Source organism: Sparus aurata, chromosome 13 (assembly GCF_900880675.1).
Source record: "Sparus aurata chromosome 13, fSpaAur1.1, whole genome shotgun sequence".
Lineage (NCBI taxonomy): Eukaryota > Metazoa > Chordata > Actinopteri > Spariformes > Sparidae > Sparus > Sparus aurata.
The window spans coordinates 29633042-29644630 of NC_044199.1; the positions used below are offsets into that span (position 1 = coordinate 29633042).

Sequence of the window (11589 nt, forward strand, 5' to 3'; positions counted from 1 at the left end):
TGGGTGTATATCTGTAAATCTTGGAACATGTAAAACAGATGAAGTAAAAAAAGAGATGTATTTTTTATTTTCTGAAAAAGGAATGTTAAAAACGCCAAATGTCAGCAATAAATTATAATATTTAAACAATATGATGTTCCTTTATAAAGCTAATACCAGTCAGTATAAATAATGTTTCTGTTTGTAACAGTTAAAGACACATTTTTATAAAGAATTCTGCTATCATATCAAAAGGACGGGAGTTCAGAGACATGAAGTCAACTTTGACCACAGAACTGACTTCATTGTCTTAACGTAACTGGTGAACAACGGTATATATTCTTCTTTGAGGTGAGGTGAATCAAACTGAGTAGTGCAGTTTATTTATTTCTCATTTTATACACATTTACTTTCTTTAAAGCTGAAAACTCAACGCAAGACAAACTTCTTATGAATCTGTCCCCGTCCCTGCAGCTCTGCCAAGTGGTCACAGAGCAGTAACATCAGATAGTTACCAGCCTTATCAGTGCACTGTTTGATTATAAAGTTCATTGCTCTTTCAACTTTAATTTGATGCATTTGTAGTTCTCCTTCTTGTTTCTCTGTCTGTAGTTCAGACAGAGAAAGTATAATGAGTTTAATAATAAAGCCTCTGTATTTTTTAATTCAGATCAGGATTGGTCCTCTATTTTCCAACCCAGTGTAAAAACTCTACTTAATTTCATTTTCAGTCCTTATTTCTCCTGCACAAATTTGCAACTACAGGTACTGCGATAGTTTTGATAACAATGCCAAAGTGCTTATGGAAATGCTTCAAAGCGAGCCACCAACCTGGGGGGTCATTGGGTTGCAGTAAATACTAAAGGAAAGCATAAAAAATAAAATCAAACCTGTTTCACAATACTAAGTTTGTTTCTCTGATTTTTTTTCCCCATTTTTGATATTTTCTTCTAAAATAAAAATTCTACAGTTTTCTCGCATTATGCATTATCAAAAAGTATCCAGTTGAAGGAAAACGTCAGTATTGTCAATTGAAATCTGAGCAAATTGGGTGGCATATTAAAGCTCCACTGCCTCAAAGGATGGAGCTGAAAATAGACAATGATTAGCATTTGGCACGTTTTCCAGGATAACATTAGGAATTAATTTTGTCAGATTTAATAAGACGTGATACACACGGTTCTGTTTCGTGAATCTAAGTTACTGTGAAAATGGGTGTACATGCACAGGCTGGATTTCAATAGAGTTCAGCCTAAATTTAGAAGGTGCAAAAAGGGACTCTGAGGAAAGAGAATTGATTGTTGAGTCTCATTTGCAGGTCATCAAATACTGACACAGTAGGATGAACCGTTTACCAACAAATCACGTCATGTCCGTGGATCAACAGGAAATTAGTCTGCAACTGATTTAATGATCAATTAAGTCTTTTTTAAAAACGCAAAACAACTTAAGTCTCTGATTTTCAAAATGTCCTATAGCTTAGTAGTGAACTGAATATCTTTGGGTGTTCTGCTTTTGTTTGCTGGAAACTCTGGTGGACTTTTCTCTCTGTTTTCTGACATTCTATGAACCAAATGATTTATCAGACACTTGAAAACATAAACAGTAGATTCACTGGAAATTGCAATAATTGCAGCTCTAATTTCGTCTGAACAGCTTGGTGCTCACACACAGTCAAAGTTGATGGACAGTCAACCCGACCACATTATCGCCACCATCTCGTTGCAGATCCAAAAGATGCACTACATGTTCATGTGTATTTCTACATTAATAACTGTATATATGTCTGTACATTTGTGTAGAATGAAGGTATTTCAACATTTCAAAAAAGTACCTTGTGCCATGTATGTGGAATATGCATTGTTTTGGTGATAGCAGGCCCAAGGTGTGGCCTCCAACCAGTAGTAGAGTTCTGATTGTCAGCAACCAACCTCAACCCTTGTAATCTGCATCTGTTTTAAAATAAACTAGTGCAGTGCCCGTAAGAAAAATGTATTGCTATAGAAAAGTGGGAGGTTAAGCAGCTTTTTCATGGATGGCCAAATGAGGCTGTGTTTGAAGGTGGGATGTCAGGGATATTTAGGTTTGTTGTGAAATCCGATATTCCAGGGTATAATTGTCCGTTTTTGACTATTCTTGATTTTGCCATTTTACTTCCCCTTAAAAACTATTTACTTGGTGTCATTATTTTTTTAGCACAACCTCACATGTGTGACTGTACAGCTATTTTTTTATTTTGACATACTGCATTAACACAATGGACCTAAAATCACAAAAAAAAACATAAAATCAGAGTAGAAAAAGTTAGATTTTTTTACTGTGAAAACCACAAATATGTTTAACAAACCATTTTTTATTACTTATAATGCAAATATAAATTGTTGTTTGCTAAATATGTGCATACACCTTAAAAATTTACAAAGTTACATGTAACTATTAACATTTAAATGCAGGCAATCTGCCTACGTCCCTCCCACAACTTCCTGTTCCTCAACAACCAAACTTGCTGCTTGGACACTTTCGTGACAAAAGCCCGTTTTTACCGTTTCTTCCTGCACCAGACACAAAGCAAACGTAATGGCAATGTTCGCGAAAAAGTGTGGCGGACATTATTTACCCCAAGTCCGGTTTTGGACGTGCCGATGCTTCCGGTCCGTTGCCTCGATCGGGAGGTGGGCCGTGTAGCTAGCGGCTAGCCGCTAGCTGGCGGCTAGCCGCTAGCTACACACGAACATCCACAGATCTGATTCCACTTTGTTGTCCGCGCGTCTCCGGATCTCCTCAGACCCGAACAGACTCGGTCCGGACTATTTTAGTCTCATTAATACACAACAGTCAGTTTAGATGCACCGAACAGAACGGACCGAACCGCCAGCAAAATCCAGGTCCAGCTCGCGCTGCAGCAGGTATAAATGTTGTTTCTTAAGGTGGGGGGTCGCGGTGAGCTCTGCAGTGATTGGCTCTGGTGCGCACGTGGCCACGGTGTGCAGAGATTGGCTCTGGTGCGCACGTGACTGTAGTGGCTCCGGTGGACAATGCTCGTGGAATTTGTAAAGCATTTATGAAATAATTTATTGACGGTATCATTGCAGTCCAAACAAATGCGAAATTGCACACCCTTGAACCACGCAGCAGCCATGTTGAAACTCTCAGGTCAGTCTGATCCTGATCCACAGAGATATTTGAGGAATACACACACACACACACACACACACACACACACACACACAGACAGAGATTCCTTGCTTTTATAGAGAGATGAAGAAAAAGTAAATGCTGGCAGTCAGCAAAATATCACAATTCTTTCCGAGCCAAAGGTGGTGTCTTCAAAATTGCATATTTGCTCTTCAGGACATAAACATATTTAATTTACTGTGATATTAAATGAAGAAAAGTGGCGTATTGTTGTATAATGAAGATGTGCATTGTTTTGCTGATGGGTGGCATGGGGTCACCCTTTAAATCACTCAGCCTGCCCCTGTTCATTTAGGTATTTTTTTAGTTTGGCCTGTTTTCTTTCAGTTTCAGGTGCAGTAAAAGCAAATTTGCGCACCTCATCAAACAGATTAACGCCTCTGTTTCCTGCAAGTCAGCGTTGAGGGCTTTAAAACAGCCTAAACCTCTTTGTCATGCTCTGCGGTGACGTCATCACCGTGCGCCCCCTCCTCAGACAGAGCTCACTCGTGTTTACCGTTTAATTCAGTTAGCCGAGGCTTTTGTGTCTTCTCCAGTGTGCACTTGAAACGCCGTTTTGCGTGTATGTGTGTTAAATGTGCGGTGAATTACATTTGTAGTTAACGTTTATCTATTCCAACATGGAGTCCGCAGATGCCAGCATCGAGGAGAAGGCAGGCTCCATGTCGGCGGCGCAGAGGAGAGCAGAGATCCGGAGGAGAAAATTGCTCATGAATTCAGAAGACAGGATGAACAGAATCGTTGGATACACCAAAAACGAGTCTGAAATTAACGGTACGCTATGTAACTGATCGTGTGTTTTCTACTGAGGCATATTACCAAGCCAGGTCAATTTTTATCAACGTAGTCTGATATTACTAATCACTAATTTTCCTCAAGGGGCAATGATGACATGTCAGGAAGAGTGGAGCGGTCCCCCTTCCAACATAGAAAAAAAATTCAGTATAGACAATCAGGATGACGTGATTGTAGATGGCCGTGCAGATCATCTGCAGGTCAGACATGGATTATAAGTACTAGGGGTGTAACGATACATCGATCCGGATCGATATATCGATTCAGTAATAAATGATCCAATAGCATCTATGCAAAGTGAAAACAGAGTCGCGTCACCACCATCCTTAAAATACGCATTTATTTTGAAATTCCCATGGCACGTCTGTGTCACCGTCTTCCCTCCACTCATAACTCCTTTCTAAACAGTGCTTTGTTTTTATTAAAAAGAACAGATTGTTTTCCATTTAAATGTCTGAAACCATTAATGAAAATAAGGTTATGATAAAATTGTCAAATCATATCTTAGTTGCTTTTTGTGAGCGTATATAAATGTAACTGATTGTGTTAAATGGGCATATGATAGAATCTCATACCGATTTTACGCATTGAATTGTGTTTACAGGTCTTTACCGTCACAGAGTATTAATGTATACGAAACTAAAGTAGTATAAAGCCTTTTGTGGCTCCAGAGGAAGCTGCATATAATCTGATACATTTTCCCCCAGTGATGTCATTCAGTGGATAAGTTGCATTGTGGGTGATGTAGGCACCAGGTTTCGAAAAGGTCGAAGGATCAATGGAGCAAAAAAGGTGACCTGTCTGGGATCAGTAGTGTCATACGAGGGCAGTGTTAGAGTAGTGGACGCTTTTCAAAACCTGGCTAAACACTAGATAATGTTTGTCATTTTCCTTGATAAACTAAAATGGCACTCAGTAGAGTGCATACCTCCACTCACTCATAGATACCAGCCATCTAAATACAGCTGATTTCTTTCATCAAGATCCATGTTTTATTCCCTGAGAAATTAACAAGAATATCAAAAAATGCGCAATCTTGCAATGTTGAATGAAAAGATTAAGATTCCTGGATTTGTTCTCCTTAATGCAGTCTATTCTGGGCCCGGGCCCAGACGCATCCTCACTAGTTAAATCTAAACTTGTCTTCAATCTGCAGCTGGAGCGACCCGGCGTCCCACAGAGCCCCACTTCCACCTCGATCTCGACAGGACAGAGCCGTGGTCTTCGTCTTCTTCCCCGAGACCGTCACCTTTCCTGCCAGAGGCTTCGGGGCTCAGCAGCCGCTCTCAAAGCGCCACCCCAGAGAGGAGGGGCTCCCCTCTTCCAGGCATCTGTGAGCCACACGGAGGCTCACTGGATGATGACATAGGGATCCGACAGAGGCCGAGGGGGGAGCGGGTGTCAGACGACATCAGCGGCTCCCCGCGTCGAGGCCTCCAGAAGTACCTGTCCCGATTTGATGATGCTATGAAACTGCGGGGTCAGCTGGCCAACGAGAAGCCGGCCCAGGATGGAGGGTCGGACGCAGAGGAGTTTGATCCCTTCAGAATCTTCAGGCTCATCGGCAGCATCCTCCTCGCTGTTTTTGTTAGGGTTTTTGTCTGCAAGTATCTGGTGAGTCTGCTTGCTGTAGACACTGTGTTGATATGATGAATGTGAGATAAGCTCATGCCTCTTTTTGCATGTTAACTGATGACAGTGCAGACACTGAAGTCACCCAAGGGCCTGAAATAAAAAATTCATGATGTTGTTATAATGTGACTCTCATTTTTTTATTTTTTTTATTTCCATTCTAGTCAATATTTGCTCCATTTCTGACCCTGGAGCTGGCCTACATGGGGTTGTCCAAATACTTTCCAAAGGTGAGCTTGCACTTGATATTTCATGATCTCTTTCTCTTACAGACTTAAGTGTAACATACATGTGGACAGGTTGATCTGGATGCAGAAAGTTCATTTTAATGATGGATGTGAAGAGACACTTTGGAGGTGTCAATGTGGAAAGTGACATACAAAATTTTGGCAAAGGTCCGATAAGGTTTTCTCATAATTACGGTCCTGTCTAGATATGACCCATTGTTGTTCCTCGGATGTCCTTGTGCTATGGCTGCCGGTTATGTCACTGCTGGACACACCCACCGTGATTATCATTGTTATTTTAGATTATTTTTCAATGGGGGGGGGGGGGGGGAGTGTGCTTATTTGCTTTCTTTCTGAGAGTCAGATAGGAAGACTGAAACAGCTCTTGTTCCTGTATGGTAAATATGAAGCTAGAGCCAGCAGAAGCTTGGCATAGCATAAGTACTACTAGCTGCCTGTTCGGTTCTTTGTCTCTGTCTCTCTTTTTTGTTTATCAAATATCACCTGGAGGCTCCAGGAAGTCACCGGTTCTGCCAAGAAGTAGTTCCTGAAACTCCCTCTGAAACCAGAACATATTTTTATGTATGTATTTAAACTGATTAAACTGACAATTAAATTAATCTTAAATCTTCTTGTTCCTCCAGGTAGAGAAGAAGGCCCAGACCACTGTGCTGACCGCTGCCCTGCTTCTATCCGGCATCCCCGCTGAGGTCATCAACCGCTCCATGGACACCTACAGGAGGATGGGTGACGTGTTCGCCGACCTCTGTGTTTACTTCTTCACCTTCATCATCTCGCACGAGATCCTGCAGCTCGTTGGTTCAGAGACTCCCTGATGGACCAGGAAGATCTCTTTAACCTCGCCTCCCTTTTTCAACATCCCCTCCGTACGTCTCCCATAGCAACGAGACAGGGTCATTTACGCCGGCTGACGTCGTGTTGTCGTCGACAGTCTGTCAACGAATCCTCGCTGCCTTGTCATCAGGGAAGATTTGCGCGTCAGCTGGACGAGTGCTCATTAATTCAGCGCTTCAGGATTCCACTAAGGTCGAGCAACACGTGAGCAGCGAGTTCAGAGTTTGTTACAGATCTTCAAGTCATTCTTTTTTTTTTTTTTTCCCGCACTGAAGCTGAGAAACAGAAAAGTGTTTGTTTGTGAGAAAGATGTACAGTGGAATTCATTGTGCTGAGTGATGTTATTATGTAAGGTCGAGCACAGAAAGCGGTAAATGTTGTATCTAAGAGTGGACAATAGTTTAGTTTATCATCAGTCTGGGAGCTGTTTAACATGTGAATGGGAAACACTGGAGTCCCTCAGGGGCTGACATCTGAAACTGACATGACCGATTCTGCAAAAATCGGATGTTGATTCACATCACAACCTGGCAGATGTTTGCTAAATCACACAGAATGATCAAACCGTTGTCCTCCAGTGCTTTGCGTTACATAAGAAAAACTCTTCACGAGTAACTCGTCATCAGGCTGAATGACAGTGCATTGCTGCTTCTCTGATTGAAGATTTAAGGGCGTTTTGAGTGTAACCACCATACTTGCCAACCTTGATAGTGCAGAAATAGGGAGGATTAAGAAATCAAAGTGGGTTTTCTGAAAAATTTGAGATTCAAGGAACTGTGTGTTCATTTAAATAATCGATAATAATAATAATTGTCACATACATATATTTTTAGTTTGAATTCTCGTGAAACAGTGTAGTATACTTCTCTAGCGTAAACTTGTGTAAATCTGTGGCTTAAAGTAACATGTAATCGCTTTGAAAAATTGGGAACCCGGAAGAAAAGGAGGGAGAGGGCAGTGGAAATTGGGAGGGTCAGCAAGTATGGTTACCACATCCGACAGTGATGTCACAGTTTACGGACACGTCTTTGAGTACGCTTCTACATCACTGCAGCAAAATGAGAAGTTAAACCAATACAGGGTTGCAAAAACACGACTTTCCACGCATGAAAAACTCATTTTGTAAGTGGGAAACATTTATTTAAAGTGAGATTATGTAACTTTTACTAAACAGCTGAAACCTGAATCTAAAGTCTGATAGCCTGCTGAGTAACGTCGACCTTTCAGTGTAAAAGTAACTGAACTGACTATATGACAACTAAATGAACCACACTGACTCTTGGAGGGAAGAGGTGTAGTGAGGTTTTTGATCCGTTATGATTAACAGTCAATGACTGAATTAAGCTACAGGGTTAGACAGTAGGAGCATCAGTAGACGGCTTCTTAGTCCCTTATTAATAATCTCATTCCCTCTGCTGATCTGTCACAATGTTGACAACCTGGAAGCTTTGTAGTGTCAGAGATGGTAACCGTCACGGAGGTCCGACAAAACATTTGCGTTGTAAAACTCTCTGCTCTGAGATTAGTCTCAAGAGGACCTTTAATTATTTCTTCTTTTTTGTGAGTTCTGTTTAATCTCAGATCTGGCACTTTTTAACATGTGGTCCTTCCCTCTGCTCTGCCATACAAACATCAGCTGTATGCAGGTCGACGCTGACATCCTACGCGGCTGCACAGCCACCTTTTATAGCCATCTGTGGTCATTTTAACACACTGACGATCTAGTTGAAGGTGAAACCGCAGTATGATTCTGTTTGTTATGTCAGAGACTGCTGAATTCTCTATATATTCATAACGATAAGCTGAGATCAAAAGCTTTGATCACTTTTTTTAATATCTTGACATGGGGGTAGTACAGGAGAGAGAGATGGCAAATTGAAGACAAATGAAATTTTTCTGCATAGGGTCGCACTCGGCTCATTATTTGGAGGTCTCTGAGTGAAAGAAACATTTAGACACACGTGGCCCTCCAGCATGTGGTTGTTTTGAAATTAAAAGTGGTAAATAGTTTGAGTAATTAAGGGGAGACACTACAGGTGAATAGGGTAAAAAATGTTAATTCAAAAATATCACCATTAAACTTCCCCACTTGATAGCTTACATTAAATATATTTTCTATTGCACGTTTCGTGAAATTTGGCATTGTCAAATCATCTAGTTAAAAATGCACCGATTTGCATATACAGAAATCTGAATATGGAATATAACCAGGCTCCAAATTCCCCTTTTGATTTTAAAAGTCAAAGGTTTTTACAGAGCGAATGTTGGATAACTTTTTTGTCACTTCATAAAACAGAAACATTTTCTAAAAACAGTCGACAGCCTTTAAATAAAGTAAGTAAGCGCTGAAGATGGAAACGGCCATTACAGAAATAAACACTTAATTATGTATTTTGGATGTTGAGATCAAAAATCTACACATTTGACTTGTGCATGAAGAAACATTTTTCCATGTGGTGTCTCCCCTTATGATGTTTTTGTTTTTGTAGTATTGCTGTCTTGCGCAAACAAAAGAGGCTGAATTCTTCATCCATCAACTGAAGAACTCAACTTTATCGATCAAGCAACAGTCATCGGTTCCTAATGTTATTACTTTACTGGTGTGAGAACTTGAACTCTCCTTTAATTGGTGGATAAGAATCATATGTGTTTGTGTCGTGACAGATTTCCTCATGGACGGAACTTTATGTCATATTTTCTGTTAAAATCTATTCTCCAGTGTTCAGAAGGGTCCACCTGTGTTACGGACAAGTTTTCCTCCTTTAGTTTACGTCGCGGAGTCAGAAGAAGCATTTAATCCTTGAATGTGGAGTGTGTTAATTTGCACGGCTACGAGCTTGAACACGCAGTAAACCTCCCACAAGTGTAAATACGTACCGAGAAGTGAGATTGACGGGAATGATTTGGGTTTTCACTGGAAATAAATGTGAGCCAGAGGGAGTTTATTTGTGTTGAGTTATTCTGGTGATGTGTCCCGCTCTGCTTCATTCGTACATACTTCATATATACTCTACTTCTGTGTGGTTATGTCCTCTCTCTGTACCTTTTAACGTCATCCAAATTAATTTATTAGTGTGAATATATATTTTTTTTCATGTAAATGAATTTGTGTGATTTATCCTACGACTCGTCTGACCTACTTGATTGTTTTTGATAATGTTTACAGATTACCTGTTTTTAATGGCTCTTACACTATCATACCTATTTGAACTTCAGTAACAACTTCAGTGTTGACATGATGTAAACAGTCTCTGCTTAAAAATGTACACCGGAATGATTTACTGAAAAATTCATACCAAATAAATACTACTTGTGTGACGGACTTTTTTTTCTTGACTCTCACTTGCTTAATGTATTTTATTTATGGGGTTATATGACTGAGACAGTGCACAATGATAAACTTTCCCTTGATAGTTAAATACTTGAGATTGCAGCTACATTACAGTTTAATTTGACTAATTTAAAAACAGGGATGTGTGAGTGCCACCAGCAAAATGAAGAAAGTTTCGCTATATTTCAATGGTTATAAAAAGTTATCTTGTAAGAGGATTGAGATGTCCGGACATTTTGAGGACAGTGAACCATTATTGGATCATAAAATGCGTTGTGTAATTTTGCAAAGATTTTACATACAAAGATATAAATCAATATTGGTAAAATAATCCTCCATCTGTCTTTAAAGGTGCAAAATGTAAGAATTAGTGGCCTCTGTCATTCATACTCCAAACAACAGGGGGCAGCATATCTCATATCTCTCACAGCATTCCCTTTGGACAGCTATGCCTGTTGCTGCAGTTGGCTAGTTAGCTCTGTTAGCAGCCAGCCAGACTACCAGGTTACCGCTGGTAGTCTGGCTGGCTGCTAACTGAGCTAACTAGCTGAGCTAACTTGCCAACTGATGTTGATGATGTTTACACTGCTAGCAAAGGTGCTTTGGACCGCAGGTAGAAGGAAGATTTCAGGGTTGTGGAGGCCAGGCTAAACTATCAGACCGTCTCTTCCAGGGGCATAAAGTGGTATTATAAGACAGGGGGAGCAGTATCTAACGGCTATTCTTTGTAGAGCCATAGGGCACTACATGGTTTTGCACCATGTAGTTTTTGTGACTGCATCACACAAATGCATTTCTATATTATATTATATCAGAGTCCTGCACGGGTTCGGGTGACCCGCACAATTTGGATGAAACGGATGAAAAATAATGTCCTGTGTCAGACACGGGTGCGGATCGGGACGCCTACAGAGCGCGGGTCAGGTTTTGTGATTGTCATTTTCATGGCGTCATGTGCAAAAAAAACAATACAAAAAAATCATTAGCGACACATCTACAAAAATATGCCTGCATTTCAAAATGATAAGCATGTATATTTCATATGAACTCATTCATGTGTGCTTGCACCCTCCCAGAACTCCCATTCCCCTAGCTGGCTTACTTTCCTTTTTAAAAATTGCGTCAGTCTAATTTTGCTTCGGGTGCGGGTAGGGCGTCGGTATCAATTTATAGCAGGTCGGCTCGGGTGCGGAATGTAATTTGTGCTACTGTCGGGAAACGGGTCGGATGCAGTTTTAAGTACGACAGGTATGGGCGGGTGCGGGTTTGCAAAATAAGACCCCTGCAGGACTCTGTATTATATTATATTATATTATATTATATTATAATCTGTATTGCTTTCTATATTTTACTCTTAATCTTTTATTAACTATTCATTTCATTGCAATTGGTGTGCATTATTCTCTACACCTGTTTTTGATTTCATAATATACCATGTTTTTTTAAGCACTTGTACAGCACTTTGCATTGCATTTGGTGCAATATAAATAAAGTTTGTTTGATTGGTTGAAGTTTGTTCCAGTGCCACCTCAGATCCGAAGAGGTCTGTGGTTCTACCTGTTTCTGTTCCTCTTG

The 11589-nt window shown here is 40.4% G+C and overlaps 1 protein-coding gene across 1 annotated transcript; it reads left to right on the forward strand.

Annotated features, from left to right (window-relative positions):
* Positions 1-3598: 3598 nt before the first annotated feature.
* Positions 3599-10005, forward strand: camlg (calcium modulating ligand). The gene is made up of 4 exons (XM_030438548.1): positions 3599-3948; positions 5126-5583; positions 5766-5831; positions 6473-10005. Exons 1-4 carry the CDS (start codon positions 3795-3797, stop codon positions 6662-6664), a joined length of 870 nt encoding a protein of 289 aa, XP_030294408.1. The 5' UTR covers positions 3599-3794; the 3' UTR covers positions 6665-10005.
* The last annotated feature ends 1584 nt before the right edge of the window (positions 10006-11589 follow it).

Coding starts and splice junctions, on each gene's coding strand:
- camlg (XM_030438548.1), top strand. CDS start 3,795: ATGGAGTCCGCAGATGCCAGCATCGAGGAGAAGGCAGGCTCCATGTCG. Junction 3,949..5,125: donor AAACGAGTCTGAAATTAACG/GTACGCTATGTA, acceptor TTCAATCTGCAG/CTGGAGCGACCCGGCGTCCC. Junction 5,832..6,472: donor TGTCCAAATACTTTCCAAAG/GTGAGCTTGCAC, acceptor TTGTTCCTCCAG/GTAGAGAAGAAGGCCCAGAC.